The sequence below is a fragment of the Spinacia oleracea genome, chromosome 5, assembly GCF_020520425.1.
Source record: "Spinacia oleracea cultivar Varoflay chromosome 5, BTI_SOV_V1, whole genome shotgun sequence".
NCBI classification, from domain to species: Eukaryota; Viridiplantae; Streptophyta; class Magnoliopsida; order Caryophyllales; family Amaranthaceae; genus Spinacia; species Spinacia oleracea.
In genome coordinates, this window is record NC_079491.1 from 61,228,354 (window position 1) to 61,253,900 (window position 25,547).

Here is a 25,547-nt window from a genome sequence, read left to right on the forward strand (position 1 = left end):
CAGTCTATACACTATACAGCCACGAGAAAAGTAATTCTCCAAAATCGCTTAGCAGTTGGCTCTTTGAAGATGATGATGGTTCAGAGCACTTCTATCTCTATACTCTGCTCATCAAATTCTATCTCTTCACTTCCTAAATCCCCGCGCTATCCCCGTCTATTAAACCCATCTCCGTCTCCTTCTCGCACCAAATGGCGCCTCATTGCTCTTCAAGCTACTCATGGGTTCAGACTCCCTTCTTTACACTGCACTGGTACTCCAATTCCACTAGTGATTTTGCATTGCTTTATCTTTTAATAAATATTTTATTTGTTCATGTTTCTGGTTTTTTTTGTTGTTGTTGAAATTCCATTGCTTTATCTTTTATTAAATATTTTATTTACACTTTTGAATTTAAGTGATGAACTTACTGGTGGGTTTCTTAGTATCTTCTTGATTTTTTTATATTTTTTTTGTTAGCTGTGTAGGAATTGATAATATTGGGTTTTATTAATTTATGGAAATAATTGTTTTGGATATTTATGAATATATTTGTGTAATTTTTATATTTGAATGTCTCACCTGAAGAATGAAGTACAAAGTTTGAATAATCAGAATTTCACATTTGTTAACATGTTTTCCCCAATTGTCGAATTAGTAATTTCTGTTTTTTCCTTTTAGGGCATGGATTGAGGGTAATATCTTGTTTGTAAGAATCAAAGATCAAAAGAATAAGAAATAACTCTTCTTATTAATCTCAAGAGGAAATCACTCAAACCTCAAGTTCTCGCAAAACTCATAAGTTATGCTACAAACCAGCATCTCCTTATATAGATGAAGAAAGTAAAAAACAATCTTAACAACTTTAGGAAGTAATACGTAATTAGATGACTCCTCTTCGATCTATTCTGAAAGTTTGAATCTTCACTCCTAGTTCTTGCTCGACCAAGCTTTTAAACCTTTTGAATTTTTCAAATCCCTCATTCTTTTCTTTAAGCAAAATTGACCACATATATCTAGAGTGATCATCTATGAGAACGAAGATGTATCGATTTCCCGCAGCTGTACTTGGGGTTATGGGGCCACAGAGATCACCGTGAATGAACTCAAGTGCTTTGGTATATGTGGTTGAAAGAAGAAATCTGACATGAACAAAAGACCTCCGGTAGAAACGAAGGTCATTGGTCACCGTGAAAGAGCATTTGATAAAATTAATTAGTTTACTTTAAATAACATTTGATAAATTGGAGAGAGGTTGTGAATTAGAAGAGTTTTCATCCTTTTATTATTTACTAAAACAGAAGTTATACAAGTAGTGTTTATTTTCATTGTAAAGAGAGAAGTAAGAAAAAAAGAAAAAAAAAAAGAATAAGGAAAAGGAGAAATATTAGGATCATATTGTATTTGATATATATATATATATTCCGGGTTGTAACCCATATTAGTTTCTCCTTCATTTTATTATTTTATATTCGAGTTAGCAATTCGTAAATTGTGTAACTCCTACATTTGGTATCAGAGCCACGTTATTTTCAATAACTCATAATGTCTACCAACTTTGTTCAGCCACCTGTACCCCAACTATCCAAAGACCAATATGAAGATTGGTGTATTAAAATGAAAGCACTTTTTGGTTCCCAAGATTTATGGGATGTTGTAAGTGATGGTTTTGAAAAACCTTCGGATGAGGTAAAAGCCTCATATACCCAAGAAAAGAAAAATGAGTGTAAAGAGATTCAGAAAAAAGATCAAAAAGCCTTATTTTTGATATATGCAGGATTAGACCGAGAAACATTTGTAAAAATTTCAAATGCAACCACAAGCAAAGAATCTTGGGATACTCTTGCAACAATATTTAAAGGAGTTGAGTGAGTTCGAAAAATTCGTTTACAAGCTTTAAGAGGTGAATTTGAAGAATCAAAATGTCAGATAATGAGTCAATTTCTGATTATTTTTCTCGTCTCCTTACAAATATAAACCATCAAAAGCAAAATGGAGAAAAGATCGAAGACTCTAAGGTCGTTGAGAAAGTACTTCGATCATGCAATAAGAACTTTAATCATGTCTTACCTGCTAAGAATCTAAAGATATTGATACATTATCAATAGAAGAACTTCTTGGATCGCTTCAAGTACATGAACAAAGATTTTTAAAGAATGACAAACCCGTTGTGATAGAGCAGGCACTTGAATCAAAGCTGACTTTAAATGAACAAAGAGGAGGAAATCGAAGAGGCGTTGTTCGAGGATGAGGCGGTAGAGGTCGTGGTAACTACTAACCTCGGTACCTAAATAATGAGAAAAGTTTTGGCCGTGGAAGAGGGTCAAACAGAGGAGGAAGAAGTTTCAATGAACGTGGTAAAACAAAAGACATTCAATGCTATAATTGTCAAAAATATGAACATTATGCATTTGAGTGTTGGAGCAAACAAAAAGATCAGGGAAATCATTTGAATTTTGCTGAATCGTCAAAAAACAATGAGGAAAGTCCTACATTGTTGCTAGCACATGAAGAGGCTAGTAATCAACAAGACATGTGGTTTTTCGATTCTGGTGCGAGTAACCACATGTGTGGCAGAAGAGAATATTTTATCGACCTTGATGAGAAAGTACAAGGCAATGTAAGTTTGGGAGATTCATCCAAACTACAAGTTGAAGGTAAAGGGAAAATACGGATATTTCAAAAGAATGGAAATGAAGAACTCATTTCTAATGTTTATTATGTGCCGAATATGAAAAGCAATATCCTTAGTATTGGGTAACTCCTTAAAAAAGGATGTGTAGTTCATATGGAGGGTAATATTCTTCTACTTAAAGATAATAGTGGAAGAATTATTGCTCAATCACAAATGGCGAAGAATCGCATGTTTCCGCGGCAACTTAACCCCGAGGTACAAAAGTGTTACTATGGTGTTATAGAGAATGAGTCATGGAAATGGCATAAACATTTTGGGCATTTGCATTTCAATGGCCTAAAACTCTTGCAATTGAAGAACATGGTGCATGGATTGCCTACCATAGAAGATCCTAAACAAGTTTGTGAAATATGTACGATGGGAAAACAAGCAAGACTTCCGTTCCAGAAGGGATTATCATGGAGAGCGAAAGCACCATTAGAATTGGTACACACTGATATTTGTCGACCATTGGAACGAATATCTTTAGGAGGTAATCGCTATTTTATTACCTTTATCGATGATTATAGCAGGAAAATGTGGGTGTATATGTTAAAGGAGAAATCAGCTGCATTCGATACATTTATGCAGTTTAAGGCTCGAGTTGAGCTAGAATGTGGATATAAGTTGAAAACACTCAGATCAGATCGAGGGAGTGAATATAAATCAAATATTTTCAAGAATTATTGCATAGCTTCTGGAATACGACAACAATTTACAGCCTCTTATACTCCACAACAAAATGGAATTGCCGAAAGGAAAAATCGGACAATTCTAGACATGACAAGAAGCATCTTGAAAGAAAGAGGATTGCCGAAGCAATTATGGGCAGAAGTTGTTGCATGGACAACTTATATACTGAATCGTTGTCCTACAAAAAGTGTGAAAAATATGACTCCACAAGAAGCATGGAGTGGTAAGAAGCCAAATGTTGAACATTTTCGAGTATTTGGGTGCATAGCCTATGCTCAAATACCCAAGGCAAAGAGAAAGAAGTTAGATGATCGAGGTGAAAAATGTATCTTCATTAGATACAGTTCACAATCCAAAGCTTATAAATTATATAATCCAATTACTAGAAAGTTGATTGAAAGTAGAGATGTAATATTTAGTGAAGGAGAATCATGGAAATGGGATAATCAAGAAAAAGAAAAAGAAAGAGAAAAAATTGTATTTGAAGAATACAACAATAACAAGACTACACAGACGAGTTTCGAAAATAATCAATCAATGACACCTTCGCCAGAGAGAAATAACAATGAGCCAAGTTCAGCTACATCTGAAGGATCAACCTCATCTTCAAGAAGACCTGTTAAGATGAGAATCCTAGAGACATCTATGAAAATACAACTGAAGTTGAAGAAGTTGATTTATTTTGCTTATATGCAGACCATGAACCGATCAATTTTGAAGAAGCTGTTGGAGAAGTAGAATGGATATCTGCAATGAAAGAAGAAATCCACTCAATAGAGAAAAATGATACATGGGAGTTGGCTACATTGCCAAAGGGCCATAAGGCTATTGGTGTAAAATGGGTTTATAAGATTAAAAGAGGTGCTGATGGAAGCATTGATAGATACAAGGCAAGGCTTGTAGCAAAAGGTTATAAGCAAAAATATGGAGTTGATTATGATGAAGTATTTGCTCCTGTAGCTCGCTTAGATACAGTGAGATTGTTAATTTCACTTGCATCGCATCATAAGTGGAAGATATACCAACTAGATGTTAAATGTGCATTTCTAAATGGCATCCTTGAAGAAGAAGTTTACGTAGAACAACCAGAAGGTTTTACTATAGAGGGACAAGAAGATAAAGTGCTCCGTTTGAAAAAGGCACTTTATGGTTTAAAGCAAGCTCCTCGTGCATGGAATGCACGCATTGATGGTTATTTAATACAAAATGGTTTTACCAAATGCCTGTACGAACATGCTGTCTACGTGAAGAAAAATGGTGATAATATTATTATAGTGAGTTTATATGTTGATGATCTACTATTCACTGGGAACAACAAAAGTATGTTTGAAGATTTCAAAATGGCAATGTTCAAAGAATTTGAAATGACTGATTGTGGACTGATGAATTTCTTTCTTGGGATAGAAGTACAACAAAGTGAAGATGGGATATTCATTTCACAGAAGAAATATGCCAAGGAGATTATTGAGAAGTTTAAAATGAAGTCATGCAAACCCACAAGTACTCCCGTTGCAACCGGATTGAAGTTGACAAAAGTTGGAGAAGGGAGATTAATTGATCCAACTTTGTACAAGAGTTTAGTTGGAAGTTTAAGATATTTAACCATCACCAGACTTGATATTGTATATGGTGTAGGGCTTGTCAGTAGATACATGGAGACACCTAAAGAATCACATTGGTGCACTGCAAAGAGAATAGTAAGGTATATTAAAGGTACCTTAGATTATGGGATGTTCTATTCTTTTGGAAATGGAGCAACATTATACGGTTATTCAGATAGCGATTGGGCTGGAGATCAAGATGAGCGGAAAAGTACAACTGGATATGTATTTTATCTAGGTTCAACTGCTTTTACCTGGAGTTCTAAAAAACAGCCAGTTGTGGCCCTATCAAGTGTTGAAGCTGAATACATAGCAGCTTCGTCTGCAGTTTGTGAAACATTATGGTTGAGAAATCTCTTACAAGAACTTGGTCACACTCAAGAAGGATCTACTACAGTATATGTTGACAATGTGTCAGCAATAAAACTTGCTAAGAATCCAGTACATCATGGGAGAAGCAAGTATATTGATACTCGATTCCATTTCCTACGAGATCAAGTCAAGCAAGGAACAATTATACTCAAGTATTGTAATACAAGTGAGCAAGTAGCAGACATATTTACGAAGCCCCTATCTTAAGAAGCTTTTAGAAAATTAAGAGAGTTACTTGGAATGAAAATTAAAGTTTGAGGGGGCGTGTTGAAATTCAAACTTTAATTTAGAAAACTATTTTAAACATTTGATAAAATTAATTAGTTTACTTTAAATAACATTTGATAAATTAGAGAGAGGTTGTGAATTAGAAGAGTTTTCATCCTTTTATTATTTAGTAAAATAGAAGTTATAAAAGTAGTGTTTATTTTCATTGTAAAGAGAGAAGTAAGAGCTGCAGCACCTACTTTATATAATGAATTAATGGAGAATGATATATATATCATATTACTTTGTTATATTATTGTTGTTATATAAATTGATATATCATTGCGATATATATAAGAAATTACAATGCTAAAATAAGAGAGGTAGGAAATTTAATTTATCCTACGCCTTAACCTAATATGTGATTTTTACTATTTCTAATAATAGTGTTTGCCAATCTTTATTTTAGCCTAATATTATAACATTGCAAATTAATTTCTCACAAATTCCCCTCTTAATTTGCAATGTTTACCATAGTCTTGAACTTTTCGAATTTTTCCATGGTTATTGCTTTTGTAAGCATATATGCTGGCTGATCATTTGTATTAATAAACTCAAGCCTTATTTCTTCGTTAGTGACTAAGTCACGTATAAAGTGATGTTGAATCTCAATATGTTTACTTCTAGCATGAAACACCGGATTCTTCGTCATAGCAATTGCCTACATATTGTCGCAAAATATTGTTGTTGGGTTTTCTTGCTTAGTACCCAAATCTTTTAAAATTCTTCTTAACCAAACCGCTTCACATGCTGCTTTAGTGGCTGACATATATTCACCTTGTGCTGATGAAAGTGCTACAGTTTGTTGTTTCTTTGAATGTCATGATATTATCTTAGTGCCTAAACAGAAAATGTAAGCTGATGTACTCTTGCGGTCATCTATTGATCCAGCCAGTCACTATCTGTATAACCAATTAATTCATCGTTTTCTTCAATTCGGTACCGTATGCCTATTTTCACAGTACCTTGAAGATAACGTAAGATCCTCTTTGCAGCAGCAAAATGAAATTTGCTAGGATTATTCATAAATCTTGATACCATATTCACTGCTTGAGCTATGTCAGGCCTCGTATGAGTTAAGTATAGTAGAGATCCTACTAAACTTCTGTATATGTTATCATCGACTTTCTTAGCTCCATCATCTTAACTTAATTTTTCATTCAATGCCATAGGAGTATTCACAGGTTTGCAATTCTCCATGTGAAATTTCTTGAGAAGATCCCTTGTATATTTTTCTTGATTAAAGAAAAGCTCTCCCTTGGTCTGCTTTACTTGGATTCCAAGAAAGTACTTCATGAGTCCCAAGTCCGTCATTTCGAATTCTTGCATCATGGACTCTTTGAACTCATTAGTGAGTTTCATATCATTTCCAGTGTAGATAAGATCATCAACAAAAAGACAAACAATAAGAAATTGTCCATCATTGTTTTCTTTAATATAGAGTGATGGTTCACTTGGACTCTTTTTGAATCCATTATTCATAAAATACTTGTCAATTCTACTATTCCATGCTCTTGGAGCTTGCTTAAGTCCATAGAGCGCTTTTTGCAAACGATAAACTTTTTCTTCTTGCCCTGGGATTTCATAACCTTGTGGTTGTTCCACATACACTTCTTCTTCTAACACTCCATTAAGAAATGCGGATTTCACATCAAGCTGATACACAAAAAGTTCTTTTTGTGCAGATATGGCTAATACCGTCCTGATTGTTTCAATACGAGCTACTGGAGCAAATGTCTCATTGAAATCAACTCCAGGCTTTTGAGCATAGCCTTTAACAACAAGCCTTGCTTTGTGCTTTTGAATATTTCCATTTTGGTCTAGTTTTGTTTTATAGACCCATTTTAAACCAATAACGCCTTTATCTTTAAGACATTCAACAAGTTCCCATGTCTTATTTTTTTAAATCATTGAAATCTCCTTATCCATTGCTTTTATCCAAACATCTAACAAATTTATCCGTTGTTCTTCTTGTTTGTAAGAATCAAAGATAAAAAAAAAAAAAAAAACTCTTCTTATTAATAGCTCGATAAGAAGTGGCTTTTGGGAATACTTGTCTTGTTTGTTTTCCGAATAAGCAGGAGTCGCAAATACTCTTCTCAAACTTAAGTTGTGGAACTCCATCAGCGAGCTCTCTTTGCTGCATCGATTTTATTGTTTCAAAATTGATATGTCCCAAACGTGCGTGCCATAGACTTGAATCGTTTGTTTGTGTTAGGTTCAGATGCACAGGTTCTCTAAAATTCATACGAACTTTGTACAAACGATTCTTGGACCTTATTGCTTTGACAAGCAACCTCCCTTCACGATCGTGCAATGTCAAGAAATCCTCTCTCATCCTCACGTCACATCCGGATTCAGTAGCCTGTCCAAGGCTAATAGACCTCAGACATTGTTCTTGCCTTTCCGTTTCTGTCAACAAACTCAATCGATCCCTTCCCTTTCATATCTATTATGGAGTCATCGCCAAACCGCACTTTCCCGGTAACAGATTCATCAATGTTAACAAAATACCTTCGATCTCCACTCATATGCTTGCTAGCACCATTGTCAAGGTACCAAAAATCATCTTCACCGGTATTTAATTCGTACTTACTTGGCACAATCTTCTCTTCATTCAAGTACACCACCTCGTGTAACAAGAGCTGATCTGCATCTTCAGTTTCGTTAGGTTCATTCTCTTGGGCTTCTTGTAATTTCAATAGACGATCAGGACAAAAGTTTTATCACATTGATAACACTCGATTCACGACAGGTCTTTGTTTCCTCCAAAACGACCACGACCTCGACTCCTGTTTCCGGAAAAACGTCCTCCACGGCCCCTGTTTCTGTAGTCGTTCCAATTCTGATGTCGTTGAGGTTCTGAGTTCACATACATGAGTTTGTTCTGTTCTTCTTGTTCCTCTTCTTCATCAGCTATACGTTCTTCGTATGCCTTTAATCGTCCAATGATATCTTCAAAGGAAGTTTTATTGAGATCCAACATTTGTTCAATGGAGGCCACAATTTGTATGAATTTCTTCCGAGGAAGACTCTTTAGAAATTTTTTAACAATTTTTTATTCTTCAATCTCAGTTCCCAACGCAGCAGATTTTGATGCGATTTCTGATAATTTTCCGGCAAAATCATCGATTTTGTCAGACTCCTTCATCTTCAGGCGGTCGAATTCCGACATTAAGGTTTGTAGTCTCGTATCTTTTACTCTTTCAGCTCCTACATGTCTGGTTTTAATGGCTTCCTAGACCTCCATTGCCGTGTTTAGATCTCCAACCTGTAGAACGAGGCTCTCGGGAATCAACGAGGCTCTCGGGAATCGACTGGAACAACAACGCCATTGCCATGTCGTTTTTGTCTCCGTCGTCTTTCCCTGTTTCAATAATCTCCCACGCTTTATGAACCTTGAGGCAGGTCCTCATCTTAATTGCCCATACGGTGTAGTTTGTTGAGTTGAGCATCGGACATTTGATGGAGGAGGATCCTCCTCCTTCTTTTAATTTTCCTCCTGAGTTTTCATCCTATTCTTCTTTCGCCATCGTGTCTCTGTTTTCTTCCTTCGTCTTGCTCACGAGGAATTTGAAACACGATTTATCACCTTACGGATCCTTGAGGCTCTGGTACCAATTCTTGTTTGTAAGAATCAAAGATCAAAAGAATAAGAAATAACTCTTCTTATTAATCACAAGAGGAAATCACTCAAACCTTAAGTTCTCGCAAAACTCATAAGTTATGTTACAAACCAACATCTCCTTATATAGATGAAGAAAGGAAAACACAATCCTAACAACTTTAGGAAGTAATACATAATTAGATGACTCCTAATTATATAAATGTATATTTAGCTTTTCTCCTAAACAACTTTAGGAAGTAATACATAATTAGATGGCTCCTAATTATATAAATGTATATTTAGCTTTTCTCCTAAACATACTTTCCTTTTTATCTAATGTTGACTTCAAGCTTAAGCCAACATAATAAATATCAAACTAAGAAAAATTAAGGTTATAGGAACTGATGATAAGGGGATGGAGTGGTGGTAAAAGGGAATAAGCTAGTGTTAGTAATAAGAAAGGAAAAGGTTGGGGAGAATAGTTACCGTTAATTGTTATCCACCATTTTTGCTTTCAGTGTGTATTAACTTCCCCTCTTCCCTCTTCTCCTCACAACACCACCACTTCTCATCATAACACTACCACATTCTCCTCCTTACAACCCCTCCATTTACCTTCATGTTCCTTTTGTAAAAGTGGTTTGACTTTTACTACCCCTAATCCATTACCCCCAATCCAAGCATACCCTTATACCTGTATATTACTTGGACTTGTTGTAGTGTCTGTGCAAATTTCACGAACTAAATAAAAATGTAAAAATATATGGATTCCTCAATTTTACCATATTTGTTTATTAGGAGAGAAAACGAAGGGAAAGTAAAACTCTAGAAATATGTGGAAATTTTATTAGTTCTAGTTGGGCCATTTAATTTTCCATAGTTTTTCTTTCAAAATAAATGGAAAAAGTGTAGAAATCTAAAGTAGTTTTTATCATTTCAATAGTTTTCCTCATTACACGAACCAAACTTTGGAAAAATAGATAAATTATTTTACTTTTCAATAGTTTTTCTCATTAAACAATCAAACAAGTGAAGAAATGTTTATCTATATAATTTCCTTTTCTACTTGCAATATTTCCATACTTTTAATTTTCCATAGGTTTCTCTACTAAGTCATTTCCCAAACACACTGTTAGTCTCATGCAGTCATGCCCATGTCCGCTTGTTGAGTATCCGATACTGGTACTTGAGTTGAAATGAATAGTGTGAGTAACATATGTTTTCATGAGAATGAATGTATAACATTTTAAAGTTGACTCATGATATATGTTAGTATAACTACATTTCAAGTTAAACCATTTCGTCCCTTGCTTTTATCATGGAGACATCTTTTGTTTTGAAGATTTGTTATCTCTGAAATAATGTATTGTTTTCTAGGACACGTAATTTATGTATTTCCTTTTTCTCAGCTCTTTCATCTGCTTCAGCTGCTGAAGAGATAGCAGAGACGAGCAGTAAAGACTTAGACTTTGTTGAGATTGGGTATGTATCTGATGTACATGGGCTTGAGGGAGAAATTCGTGTAAAACATAACACTGATTTTCCTGACTTGCGCTTTGGAACGGTATGTACTGTCCTGTTAAACTTGGAATTTGTTTTAGACTTCATTTTTCTAGGGTTTCACCAACATAAGTTCAATATTCTTCTTAGCCGGGCAAAAGATGGTTGCGGCAACAATATTCTGGAAGAGATGAAATTGTTGAAGTTGAGATCGAGGAAGGAAGAGGCCATCCAGGAAGTAAGAGTTGGATAATTAAATTGAGCGGCTTTGACAATATAGACGAGGTTTCTTTTTAACTTTTTGCCTCAAGAATTTTATTAACACTTTTTTTGGTTAGCATTTGTGGACGGATAGAATGAGCTTCCATTTCCCTAGGAGGGAAGAAGAGAGAAAAGAAAGGGAGGTGAAGCGAGGGAAGAGTGAGCTTGCATTTTCCTTCCGACTCTTTCCAATTTCGTAAGGATTTGGTTTTTAAAAAGGGAGGGAAAATGGATCTCTCCAATTATCTTCCTTTCTCTCCGGTTCTCCCCCATAAGCTATATCTAAACAAGGGAAGATTAATCCCTCACTTTCTCTTCCCTTCATTTCCCTCCATATTTATCTATCCAAACACATTGTATAAGGGGAGGGGAAATGGATCCCTCTACTTCCCTTCCCTTATGTACCCCTATTCTTATCTAAATAAGGGAAAACATATCCCTCATTTTTCCCTCCAAATCTTCCTATTCAAACATAGTGTAAATGTATCTTCTCGTTCCATATCGTTGATAAGACTTTTAGGCATATTAGGGGATTAAACCCTAAGGCATAGCAAAAAGAGTTATGCGCTATGCTTCATCATTCTTTTCCTTAGATTATATAACTAAATATGCAGTGATCGTTAAACCATTTGATGTATGCTTTGTCTTTTTGTTGTCTGTCATGGATTCTTCCGTCAAATGTGTGTGTTAGCATAATTTGTTTAATCCGAATTTACCACATATTCTTCATTTGCCTTTTGAAAACCATTCTTCTGCGAGAAATCTTCTTTCTCAAGTTTACTACATTTTTTGCTTATGCTTGAATTCATAGAAATATTGGACTACTTTATCGTAGCTTTCGTCTTCTGACCCAAAAGGTGAGAGAGTATTGGAAGGTCACTACATAATATGCTCAGGTGTATCCATCATAAAAATTGAAGTGCAACACTTGCTCCCCACCCACCACGACAATAGCGATAAAAATATTGGTGGCTGTAAAACTCGTTCGAGTTTGAAGTTTCTAAAATCATACTTCCTCTGCTTCTTATTTAGTTGACACCGTTTGACTTTAGCACTATTCATACACCCTTCTTTAACCGGATTCTATTATGTATGTGTAAGGTAAAATATAGTCATGTGAGATCTGGTTAAACCCGTGTTGAAACTTTATAATTTTTTCTTTACATTTAAAGATATTAATGATAAAAATGTGCATTGACAAACGTGACTAAAAAAATGTGTACTACTAAATAAGAACAGAGGAAATATGCAATAAGGCTGCTGGTTTAGAGTTCAATCTAGTTCAATCTGCAAGGATACTGGTTTAGAGTTATAAAGCTAGTTCAATCTGGCAATCTGCAACCTGCAACCTGCAACCCGCGTGCAGCAGGCAGCATCAGTGGTTTGGGTGGTGGTTTGAATGGAGTTGGCAGCAGCTGTGACCATCTGTCTATTTTTAATGAATGTCAGTGCAAACTGTTCTGTTAAAGTAAACAAAGATGATTAGAAATTACAAGCACCCAGAGCAGTGGTCTCAGAATGGTGCATTAACCTCCCTCATACGAAACCGATGGAGAAATTCCCAATCAAAATACTGAATCCAGTCAGTATCGAAGTTGTCAAAATTCACAACGGATACTAGTATATTTATAGTCTAAACACTACTTAGAGTTAAAGAAAAAAAATCCAATATCCTCGTATTCTATACTAATTTCCTAATCATAATAAACTAATATTATAATTTTTTTGCTAACCTAAGAAGCTACCCCTAAAAATTTGTATAGAAATACATAAAAATTTCCCAATAATATACCAACAAATTAACAAAATAGTTATCAGATTTTCTTCTATTTCCAGCCATCTGCATCACATTGTCTATACATTGCAAAGTTGTTCTTCATTCACACATTGTAAAGGTGTTAGCTTTGCGTGTTCTTTTATGGTTGAGTGCATTGTTAATTTTTTTGTGATAAGAAATTATATCTCTAGACAGTGATGCGTGGTGTAACTCAATATTTATTTCAATTCTTCTTTTCTGATTTTCATTCTCTCAATGTTTATTTCAATTCTTCTCTTCTGATTTTCATTCTCTCATTTCTGTCCTCTTCTCTAAGGTTTTCCTTAACCCTGTACTTATGCCAGGCTCGGCAGCTTGTGGGGTCAACTTTTCTCGTGAGGAATATTGACAGGCCAGAGCTAGAGGAGGGTGAATATTACAGTCGTGATCTTGTTGGCATGAGGGTTATTCTTAAGGTCTGAATTTTCTAATGCCTTCATCTAATGTAGCATTTTAAAAAGAAAATTGCATCTTGTCAGAAGCCTTGAAATAGAATTTTGCTAAATGCTGTATAGACTATAGACATCCTCCCTGTTGTGTGATATAGACGTTCTGTGACTGTAAATTCTGAATAACATTTGTCATGTCATTATCTGCATTAAAGGTGTTTGACCATATCTCTGTGTAAGATCTTCAGGAAGGCAGTTGATGATTTCTTTCTATATTTAGGAGACAGGTGAAGCAGTGGGAACTGTTGTTAATGTCTTCAACAGTGGTGGAAATGATCTCTTACATGTCTTCCTTGAAGCATCCACTGGATCCCCTGATGGAAGTATGAAGCAGAAGCCAGAGAAATATGAATCAGATCATCTTGTTTGGGTTCCATTTGTCGAAGCAATAGTTCCTGATGTTGACATGGACAAAAGAGAAATGCAGATTACTCCTCCAAAGGGACTTTTTGAGTTGAATGTGCGTTCTGATGAGAGGTCTAAGAAGGAAAGACGTCTAATAGTGAGTTATTTGTAACTCCCTTAATTAAGTTCATAAGGCTGGTGAAAAAAAGAAAAGAGGTTCCATTGGCAAGCTACTCTCTTACGCAAGCCATTATCTTTTTACATGGAGCAACTGCTAATTTTCTTTTAGAAGATCGATATTTCATGTGCTTAACTTTCCTTAGTTCAATAATTCTCTTAATCTTGTGCAAAGTTGCTAAAAAATACTTCAATCAGCTGGTGATAATTAGATTTGTTGTAGTCCCAAGTTATATCTGACATACTGAAGTTGAAATTTGGGTTATATCAGTTACCATATATATTTATACTCCTGTTTTATGTTTTTTCCCCCTTTCTTTTTAGGAATGGAGAGAGAGAAAGAAGATCCAGAGGCGCCTTGTTTCTGCAAAAAAGAAATTGCATGAGTTAGAGCAGCAACATATCTTTCATGGGTTTCAACATGGAGAAAAATCCCAGAAGAACTTACTAGCAGAGCAGATTATTTGTGTAAATTTAAATTTGCTTCAGCAGGCACTACAAGCTACACAGAAACCCGTTAATGGGTGAGTTTGAGCATCTTATTCATATTTTCACTGGCTTATACTTTTAGCATTTGTGCATCACTTATTAAAGAATCACTTCCTGTCGCCACTGTTGGTTGGGCGTGATATATGTATACACTTTCCAATGCTGTTTGTTGTGATGTTTAGTTAATGCCTAGTGTTGATTTTTGATGACAAGAGTGGCTCAGCCAATTATCATCGTACAGTAAGGAAGAGACACATTTCTTATATATACTCCATATTATAGGTGTTTGTTATTTTTTGCATTATCCCGTTGAAGTTTGGTGATGTTTAGTTACGGTTGACGTCAAATATTAGTAGATCTCTTCGAAACATACGAAGAACCAACTAGAGGACAGAGAGGATGATCACTTCGGGGCCAATTTTTAAGAATAAAGGATATCCACAAGCATGTTCAAGTTATAGTAATATTATGAGTCACACGATGAAGTAACGGGACTGTCTAATAGAGTATGTTAAGATAAACAAACACGTAATAAAGGCACTTATTTAAGTAAGAATAGTACTACGTATAAAGAAGAAAAATTGTTTTTCATGTGTTTGATGGTTGTTAAGAGTAGCTCCAATTTACAAACTCTTTTTTCAATAAGCATAGCACTTTCAGCTACAACGTCCTAAGGTGAACAGAAAAAGATTATGAATTTATCATAGTTGCCAGTTGGTCTATCCAGCTTTTAACAAGGTAATTATTGGGTTTGGTTTATCACCTAGTATATTTTATGGGTTATGGCATTATTATATCATGTGCTCGTTTATATAGGCTTGGACGCTTGGTATTATTTATATTTTATTATTGATATTAGTGTTTTTTTTAGGGTTTATTTTAGTCTAATAACCCTATATAAAGGACTCTTCTGATACATTTTTGAATGATGATATATGAGAATGAGAATTTGACTTTATTTTCCTTTGCAGAATATTCGAGTGTTAGGAATTACATTCAATCCTTTGTTCTATTTTAGGAGTGAATTAAGATTATTGCTTGATTACTAAGACAAGGACCAGTTTAAGGTAGTCAAAACACTAATCAAGTAATCAATGTGAGAGTTTGATTAGTTTGTCAGAAAAAGAGCTCTGCAAAATCAGTAGATAGTTAGAAATAAAATGGTTGACAATGTGGGCCAAATAGTTTAATGTATTTGTGTAGCTGTGACGTGTTATGAACACTGTCTTAGAAGCAAAATTCTCCCCGACTATGGTGCAATCGCAATGGCGTTGCCCCCCAAGATTTCACACAGCTATCTCCCTTAATGTGCACTCAAATAAGGGAGATTAGGAACTCATAATTATGCTCAGAACTAGAGAGAAAATTCAGTAAAAGAGAAGGGAAGAAGATAGTTTTCTGTATATATTTCTGGACAGCAAGAGTCTTCTTTTTTAAAGCCATAAGAAAATGTAACTGAAGTTTTTCTTTTATGACAGAAATCTGTCAGATTAAAACCAATGGAATAAACCATAAAATCTTTCTGATATTAAGGAGGAAAATCAGCTTTGGGGGCGTGAAATAAGGGACTGTTACAGCACACTAAAAACAAAGTGGAATAGACTTGTAACTGATGAGTTTCATAGTTCTGAACTCTCAGTTACAACATGGCCCTTTTAGCCTATACCACTGTCCATTTGCATTATATCCAACAATCCCCCACAAATGCAAAGGGAAATAAATAAAACAAAAACAAAACACAGTTCTGAGCATCTAAGTAGGCTTGATACTTAAGTATTGGTATCTTGCGATTGAACCAACACATAGTGAAAATTGGACAACTCCTTTATCAAGAGAGTGAACAAATCTGGAACTCTCTTAACTAAGAAATAACTCCCAATAACACGTATCTCACCTTTAAAGATTACGAGTTCCGCGATAACCAACCAACAACGGCCATTAAACTTGGGATGCTTATGAGTGCTCTAGAAAAACTTGCCAAAGTCTTTCATAGAAGGTGGCCAAACCTTCACACTCAAGTAGGTGCTTTCATCAAGTCTATCACATAAACCACCCATACCCTGGGATATGAAATCATTAAGAGCATTTGCTCATCCTCTCAATATATAGGCGGTGAATTCATCAAGTCCGTCTCAATAGGACCACCCAAACCCTGGGATATGAATTCATTAAAAGCAAAGAGCTTAACCTCACAAAATGTACAAGTCATAGGAATGGGAAGTGTACAATATATGAGTCTTTCCATGGCTTCGTTAGTCCACAAGAGACCTTGTGTGAACAAGGTCGGGTGTCCACCATGAATTCCTCAACCAACAGGCTTAAGCCCCATTCCCCTCGACGTATCTAGGACAAGTCTTTTGTTTAGTCCCTTAGTTAATGGATCTGCTATGTTCCTCTCAGACCTCACATACTCCATAGTGATTACACCACTCTCTATCAAAGTTCTCACAGATGCGTGTCTAACATGTATATATCTCTTTTTACCATTATAAGCATTGTTCTTGGCAACACAAATAGCAGCGTGTGAGTCACAATGTAGAGATACCGGTGGAGCAGGTTGCCTCCATCCAAATCGACCTATATTAATTTTGATATCGAGAGTAAGGTTTTTGATCTGCGTTGTAGGGGGATAGAGCTTGGACTATGGACACTTGTGCATGATGCTCAATGTACACAAGTGCATATGTATAACTACATGACATTACGTAATGAACACATGTTCATTTATCATAATGTAATGTTATATACATATGCACTTGTGGTATTTGGGCGCACAATGATCATTGTGCACATGTATCTATGATTTAATGTGCGGAAGGGGGGATTCATTCGTCTTTTACCAAATCAGGTACCATTTTGTGTGGTTAATTTGCAAAAAAGTTATCCTTTGCAGTACACCTTTCTGCCATCGTACTGCAGAAATGCCTTCGCTACTGATACGTTGGAATACTGTGAATTGTGTATTGGTACATTGGACCACTTTTGGGGTAATTTATTTGAACCTTTTAGGATCCCACATTCCTCTTGATCCATATTGGGTAGCTAATCTTGTTGTTTTTTATCCCTAGTGTAAATTTATACAATGTCTGTATTCAAGCTTGGTTGTGTGGCTGCTATGTGTTTCTTTTTCAATGCTTTGCAGATTAATCAGTGAATCCATGGTAGTAATAAGGCCTCTGACAAAATACGATCTTTTAATTTGTATTGTTCTAGAAGGGTGTTTTTTCTCTCACATCTATGTTACAATCTTGATATGTGTAGGTGTAACATAGGGGAGGCTGTTCCAGATGTTACCGCATGGAAATGTGGCAATTCTTTGAAAATATCAGAGAAGTACCTCACAAGTATAAGCATAGAGAAACTTGATACATACTCAGAGCACGGGGAAACTGGGGTTCATCTCATATCTGAAGGCAAATTTGCTACTATCTTAGTCTTAAACAGTGGAAATCCGGAGAAATATTTCGAATCTGATGATGTAGACATTGAAAATGGTGAAAATCCAACAATTTCCCAGCTGGAGACTTTGCTTTCAGACAAGCAAACATTCATTCAGGTGCCTTTTTGTGTGTGTTTATCCTCATCTTGCATATATGGAAATTTACTTTTATGAATCTCTTTGTGATTCTAGTATATTTCGCTTGATTCTTTGCTGCATTTACCATATGATATTGATAATGTATGTTATCTGTGTCACTAATCTTCTTTTACTCTCTGGTTGATCATAAAATTCATAACCAGCCCATACTAGGCCACCTTCTTCAGTGAAAAACTGCTTGCCAATTGTATATAGCAAGTGTCATCATCCTAGATCTATGCAAAGAACTTGTTATCCTCCACCTGAAATTCAAGAAAGAATACCACAATTGGACCAAAAGAGCAAGCTTTGATTTCTGAACTAAAACCAACTGGTACGGACAATACAAACTAGTAGCTTTAGGCTAAAAATCTCAAGGGAGTGACTTGAGGTCACAAATCTCTTTTGTTAATACAAAACACAATAGCTTTCTCTCTCTTGCTCTCTACTATTTATACCCTCGAGCCTACTGCTTAGTACATTTTAATTAAAGAGCTGTTGCTGTCCTTTGTCTGCTAGCAGTAGTGGAAACGCCCCCTTGCTTGGTGCCTTGCCTACTGTTCTGACTTGCCTCCTGTTCTGACTTGAGCTGCTTTTTGTGTTGTTTTTTGTCTCCTGCTGTAAACCAATGGAACACGAGCCACATCAGATTGTTGGTTCATTACAATCTACACGGAATATGCCCATATTTTTGGTTCCTCTAGGATTTTTCTTGGTTACCTTTTACTATGGCTGCTTAGTTGACAGAAAACATTTTACCGAATTTCATTTTCAATAGAGTATATATTATTGGAATCAGTTTCATAATTCATTTTCCTTAGTTTCGTTACTTGATAGAAAAGTTGGAGAGAAAGGAAAAGTGGAAATAGAGGGAGAGGATGCATTAGAGGAGTGAAAGAGGATGCTTTAGGAAATGAGTGAAAAATTTGGCATTCCTTGTCGACAAAAGGAATATATTTTCCACCATTGGGTAAACATTTTCCATCCTTGAGAAACCAAACAAAGGAAAAAGGGAAAACCACTTTTCCTAGAAATTGATTGCCTCTCAACAAAACACACTCTACCAGCTTGTCAAGCTACGTCACTGCTTGGTTTGACAGAAAATATTTTCCAGGAAAATGAATGAAAAACAATTTGCGCAAAGGTGGAATTTTTTTTCCAAGTTTTCCTCCATTTTTCGTTCCTCTCTTTTTCTCTCCTCCCATCCTACCCCTACCCCTACCCCTCCACTTCCATTTTCTTTTCTCCGTAACTTTTTTTGTAAGGAACTGAACAAAGTAAAATTATTTTACAAGTGTGTTTAACGTTGAATTTTTTTTGACATGGAAAATGTTTTCCGTTAAAACCAAACAGAGCCGGAACCATTTACACTTGTCCTTCACGTAATTATTAGAGACTCGGCAATGCAGAAGGGAACAAAGAGGAAACTTGGATTATCTGAAACACTTGAAAGATTAGCAGATCTCGTCAACAATTTGCAGGAGCTGGATGATGGCTCTAATGATAGCAGTGGCGAGGACCTTCTGCTGACATCTTCTATGATTTTTCAGCACAGATGGGATATAAAACGGCGTAAAAAGAAAACCCTGAATCATAGATCTGGCCCCCTTTCCCTTCAATTTAATTATTGCCTGATAACTTGGGATGAATAATGAATTATCACAGTTCTAGGCTTACTAACAGAGAAGTACTCGCCAAACTTGACAAGAAAATGAGCTCGGGAATCTAAATATTTTCCTTTTCTACTCCCCCTGTTGATGCTTGCATGAAGTACAACATGGATATCTCCTTAGTATAAACAGTGACAAAGAAAGCTCTGCTTCTGTTGAATCGAATGTTGCTGAATAAGTGCACCAATGTGTTTGTAGCAATAAAATACGGATGAAATTTAGATTGCAGAAAGGCTGGGATTTGCATGATGAGAGGCCAATGCAAAGACTTCTTTAAGCTAGTTCAGTAGCTGAATCAGTTGGGACTTAGGGTGCGTTCTATTCACCCGATTTTCACTTATTTTTTCTGAACTTATCTGAATTTGTTAGAACTTATCAATACTTATTTTAGTTATAAATTGTACTTCGGTAGCCCTTATTTTTGCTGAACTTATATTATCTGAACTTATTTTTCCTGAAATAAGGTGAACAGAGCCTAAGTGAACCTCAATGTGAAGTTTTGGGAGGATGAAAAATGCCCATTTCAAATGGGTAGTTGAAGATCTGGGTAAAATCTAACGGTTTTACTGAGACTTTACAAGAACCTGACCCGTATTAGAACAGTGACAATGAAATATCCATTTATTTGATCACACATAGTAGAGAAAGGCTTATTGTTTCAGTGGGTTTTGGTTTAACATGTTCTCAGGGTATTGCCAGTTCTCCACGTTGCCGTAATATATCAGCATTCATATAATCAAAGCTAAAGCTGTAATGCATATCTTGATCAAAGTAAAAAGAGGTTGTGACTCCTTTTAAGTGCTAGTACCTTACAATTATTGAAGTTAAATAATTTCAGTTATTTTTCAAAAGAACTAATTGTATGTATCAATTGCATTGCTTTCCACTTCACTTACTAGACATTTATATCTCTTCTGTTGATGTAAAATTTGAAATTTTAATTGAGTTCTTTATATTATTTATGGAGTCTCCTTAATGAAAGATGCCTCTCTAAAACTATCGATGGTTTGTTGCAGGCAGAACAACGTGAATCTGTATCGATTATCTTCATTTCTCCTGCTGAGGAAATTCAATATCTTGAGAAGTTATTCGCTAGTCATGACTTCTTTAGTTTCAATCATGAAAAGGTTGGTATATGTCAACCTTTGCATTTATGATTTTTGTGTGTGTGTGTGTGTGTGGATGATTTTGTTTGCCATGGTTAGAGATTGCCTGCAAATTATCTACATAATTATTTCCCTTTGTATGTTCTTTTAATAGAAAAATCGCTGTTGTATGTTTTGTTATCCAGCAAATTTGTTGGGTTTACGTTGACCCTTGTTCTGGTTGCTGATGTAGACCTCAGTTTGTGTAGCATCTTCATTAGGAATAGCAAGGATGTAATGCTTTTAAAAACCGCAGTTGCCTCATAGAATTAAAACTCAGCTGTTCCGTAACGGCCGTCTGTAACGGGTCTTGGACTTGCTGTTCCGCAAAACCCGTTACATAAAGGTGGGACAGAAATCACGTTTTTCTCCTTGCGTTGTCCGTTACACAACGGTGACTCGCCGCGTTAGAATGATTTTTTTTCCCGTTACACCGTTCTTTTGACAAATTGGCCAAAAATATTTTAGTAATTAGATATGAAGTTTATAAAACATGATATTTTGAGTCATTATTTTTAAACAAAATATGTTACCCACATATATTATGAAATGGTAGGTTATATTGTGGTGAATAATACCTTTTAAACTTAAAAAGTATAACTAGGCCCTGTTAAAATGAATTTCCGCGTTAGCCTAGATCCGTTTTATTCATCTGTTACCAGCCATTTCCGCGTTAATGCGACCGCTACCGCGATTTTATTTTTTATTTTTTATGTTTGCTTATGATTTCTTCTTCTTTCCCCTCTTTCATCTATATTCTAATTGCAATAAGAGAAAATACGGTTAAGGACAGATGTGTAACGGGTCTTGTGATGTTATTTTAGAGCACCAGTCACATGAAACTTTTTATGGATCAGCAAGTTGAAAATCCTTCACGGAATGGCCTAGAATTAATTTTGTGGAGAGCACACAACTTCAGTTAGACTTGTGCAGTTTGTGCATTTTCAATTAAAGTACTTCTTTTATGATTTCGCTAGTTTGATCTCATGTCTTTAACATGCAAACAGGTGAGATTCTTAGAAGAGGAGAAAATTCCCGTCGTTAGCATTTCAGCAGCAGAACAGAAGAGCAAAGTACTGATGAAGTCACCTTGGGAAATGTACCAATCACCAGTCGGATTTGGCGGGGCAATAAGTGCACTTGCTTCTAATAATATTTTGGAAGATCTAGTTAAATCAGGGGTGGAGTACATTGAGGTAAATCATTAGATGTACAATTTTAGTATTAAGACTAAATGCTTCTGAATCTTGTTTCTTTGTTTGACCTGAGTTATGAAATGCACATGCCTTCCTAATTATATAATGTTCCAATCTATGGTGGAATTGTTTAGAAATAATTGTCCACTTTCTTTTTATTGCTATATATTGTACGTAATTTGTAGTGACACCCTTCATTCAGTTAATGTAAGGGTATATAGTGATCGTTGTTTTAAGACCACACAACTACTGATCAATATGATTATATATGCTCGTGTAAAGCTTCTGTTTTACTCACCTTACCTGATTCTTGTCGGCGTTCCTGTAGGTTTGCAGCATAAACCAAAGATGCCTGTGCGGAAACCCTGTTTTTCTGGGCTTTGTACATTCACAAGAAACAGATATAGGAATTATGACTTTCGAAGATAAGATAGAGTCTGAAGATAACTTCCATGTAATACTGCCAATGAAATCTATGCAGAAGTTGGTGAAACAGATGGAGAAACTTCCCTTGCATGCCATCTTGAAGTCGTATTCACATGTTGATTTGATTAACAAGGAGTGGGTAGATATTAAACCTTCCACACCCAACTCTTATGAGTTCCGTAGCCCACTTCCGAGTTTACTGAATGCATGTTCTCTTGAAAAGGCTTGTGTTATGGAGGTTACCAAGTAATTTTGTTAAGATACTTGTCATTTTTTAGATTAGGTTTTGTAAAATTTATTCTAGTTGTAGATTAGGGTCTGTAAAATCTACAGTAGTTGTACACTTCATATATGACGTACAAATTTTGTATGGCCTGATAATCCTATTTTTACGCAAGCTTATTCTTGCCCTTAGACCATGTTTAGATAAAAATTGGGAGGAAACGCTGTTGTTGATTGCTGACACTGTCTTCGAGCATCAAAATTCAGAGTAGTTGATTGCTGATACTGTCTACCATAGAAGAGTTCTTGCTGAGTTTTTGCTGTTGAAGAAGAGTTCAAACTTTGAAGTTCCTGGAAAAGCTGTTGTAATATTATGCTGATTGCAGTGCTCTCTTTGAAGAGTTGAGAGTATTATGATGTCATGGACACATAAATGACAAGAATTTAGTTATATGATTGGGTCAGTTATGTGTCTCTAATGAAATTGTTCTTATAGGTTAAACTTTTTGTGATGAGACTGGCTTTTTATTGGCTTTCTTTTGTTGATGATGTTTCATAGCAGATACGTGTTCTTAGTAGCATAAGCCAGTTGATAATCTCTGTAAATCGAAAACATTGTCAGAACAACAATCTCTTCATTTTACTAGCTTGCATCCCTTATTGCAGGTTGTATGAGACCTTAATGAACTCGTCATTACTTGTGCGTAGTACAATAACTCCCAATTCATGACACCAATAAATTTTCCCTCTTTTTTTTTCTAGCTAGGTCTAAAATCCTTTTATAATCAAAATATTAAATTTACATGAAATCTAAACTATAGTAATGTATAATTATCATCTAAATAGAGCTTATACATATTTTCCTAATTAAAATTAATGATGGATAAATTTGTTATTGTCTCTTTCTGTGTAGTATTTACTAAATCTTAAAATAAACAAGGGTACTTAGATAAAATTATTTTCATTCCCGTTCATAATTGTGTCACACAAATAAATTTATTCTCATCAAACCTTGTTACTTCGAGAGTCATACCCACTTAATATCTGCCTCTCCACAGCATCTACGTACTTTATTAATCTAAATACTACTTCAAGGCGGAGCATGGCAGGTGTGGAGGAACCGCCCATCATGATGGGCACGGTACCCATCCCCATCTCAATCCCGCCTTACCGGTTACAAAATACATTTCATCCACACTCCATCACCCACGCACGTATCCACACCCATCTTAAACCCACCCTTGAACCTGACAATTTATTTTATTTTTAAGTTTTTTTGGCAGGAGAGTTTTGAATTTCAAAACTCTATTACGTAGTATTTGAAAATTTAATATTGATTTATGAAATAATTTAACATTTATCTAATTTACCTGAGTAATAATGGAGATGTATACAATAATAGATTAATCATTAGTTTGTTACAATGTTGTTTACGCACAGAGTACGATATTCCTTAAATAAAATTTAAAAGTCAATATGGAATTAAAAAATTCTTTTTCGCACTCCTATTTTCTTGTTTTTTGAAAGTCCAACAATAAAGCAATATAATTTTCCCCCGACTTACACTATTTTGAATTAAATGAAATATTTTTTATAATAGGGTGGTGTCCTAGTAATTTGCACATACTTGTAAGCTATTATAGACTCTTTTTATGTACATATTAGCGCAGTTTAGATACGTATATGTTGCGCTTAGAGCAAATATTTCTTTGTCTTTCTTTGCTTAGCTTGTTTTCTATGGAGAGCCCCCCTCTCCCTATTTTTAGGCCAAGGCAAAGCGACTTATTGGAATAAAAATGTCCCGCTAATCAAAACGAGAAAATAATCACATTCATGTGAAATGAGGGTAGCCCCGAGGCTTCTTTGTTTCTCTCTCATCACCAGCATCGAAGGACTTACACGAAGGAGGAGTAGAAAATTGAAAACTCCGACCAACTCAAATTCACGGGCCAAGGAGAGCTTATATGCACATGAGAAGAGGAGAAAAGTGGAATAGCTAGGGGCAGAGGTCTGACACGGACCGTGCAATCCTAACAAGAGTCGTATACTGTCCCTTTGCACGAACGTTGCACGGACCGTACAACAAATACTCTTTCACCTTTGACGAAGATGCACAATCCTTTATCACAGACCGTGTATACTTGTTGATGCACCATGTGTAATACCCCGAATTTTTGGGTATTTTGCAATAAATTATTTTGGTAATTTTAAATGATGGTTTTAATGATTTTTTTAACTAAAGGATATTATATAAACAAATTTTTAGATTTATTTAACTTTTTTTCAGAAAATTTATTCTCTAATTAAACCCTAATTAGCCTACACTATATATACTCCCTAAAATTGTCGTGTCGACTATAGGATTTCTCAAACTAAAGCCCAAATTGTCGTGTCGACTATAAATTTTCTCAAAGTAAAACGTCATTACCCTCTCAAATCAGCCTCTCTCATCTCTCAAATCATAAACGTCGTCTTCGTTACTGACGATAGCTACTTTGGTAATTCGCGAGGAGATTACTAGTTTGAAGTACGCACGTACTCCACAAGGTAATTTTCAATGTCCATCAATTTAGTGTCTCTTTAGGAAAATGTTTTTGACATGTTGATGTGCCTACTATGTGAAAGTGATAAGAATATATGCAATTTATGTGATCGTATGCGAGTATGAAAAACATGTTTTCAGAACATATCACTGATGAAATTATTTTTTATTTGAATAATAGTTTGTTATTTTGAGAATTGTGATGATTGTGATGAGAATCAAAAATTTTCTGATTGACCATAGAGTATGTGATGTTCGGGAACCATTATGCAGTTGGTGGTTATAGGGGAAAGCCCCGGCCTACTAGCATAGGAAGTAGGTGGTTATAGGGGCGAGCCTCAGCCTAAACACTCTAGGTAATTTAGGTGGTTGTAGGGCAAGAACCGACCTACATAAATTGTTTAATATCGTAGGTGGTTGCAGGGGCAGCCCCAACCTACATGTGAGTGCCTTCGGTGGTTGCAGGGACTAGTCCCGACCTACTAGTGTTTGTGGTTCTTTCCTTAGTTAATAGGTGGACTTGTTTTGTGATATTATAA

The 25,547-nt window shown here is 35.5% G+C and overlaps 1 protein-coding gene across 2 annotated transcripts; it reads left to right on the forward strand.

The window, feature by feature from the left end:
- Positions 1-22,981, forward strand: LOC110800013 (uncharacterized). Of its 2 annotated transcripts, none has more exons than XM_022005306.2 (10): positions 1-253; positions 10,603-10,757; positions 10,844-10,978; positions 13,076-13,186; positions 13,440-13,721; positions 14,066-14,265; positions 17,492-17,786; positions 20,494-20,604; positions 21,630-21,818; positions 22,147-22,981. In XM_022005306.2, exons 1-10 carry the CDS (start codon positions 70-72, stop codon positions 22,492-22,494), a joined length of 2,010 nt encoding a protein of 669 aa, XP_021860998.1. In that variant the 5' UTR covers positions 1-69; the 3' UTR covers positions 22,495-22,981. The 2 variants fall into 2 exon arrangements, with proteins under 2 accessions (XP_021860998.1, XP_056684001.1); XM_056828023.1 differs by having other exon boundaries at positions 2-253; positions 13,443-13,721.
- Positions 22,982-25,547: the final 2,566 nt, after the last annotated feature.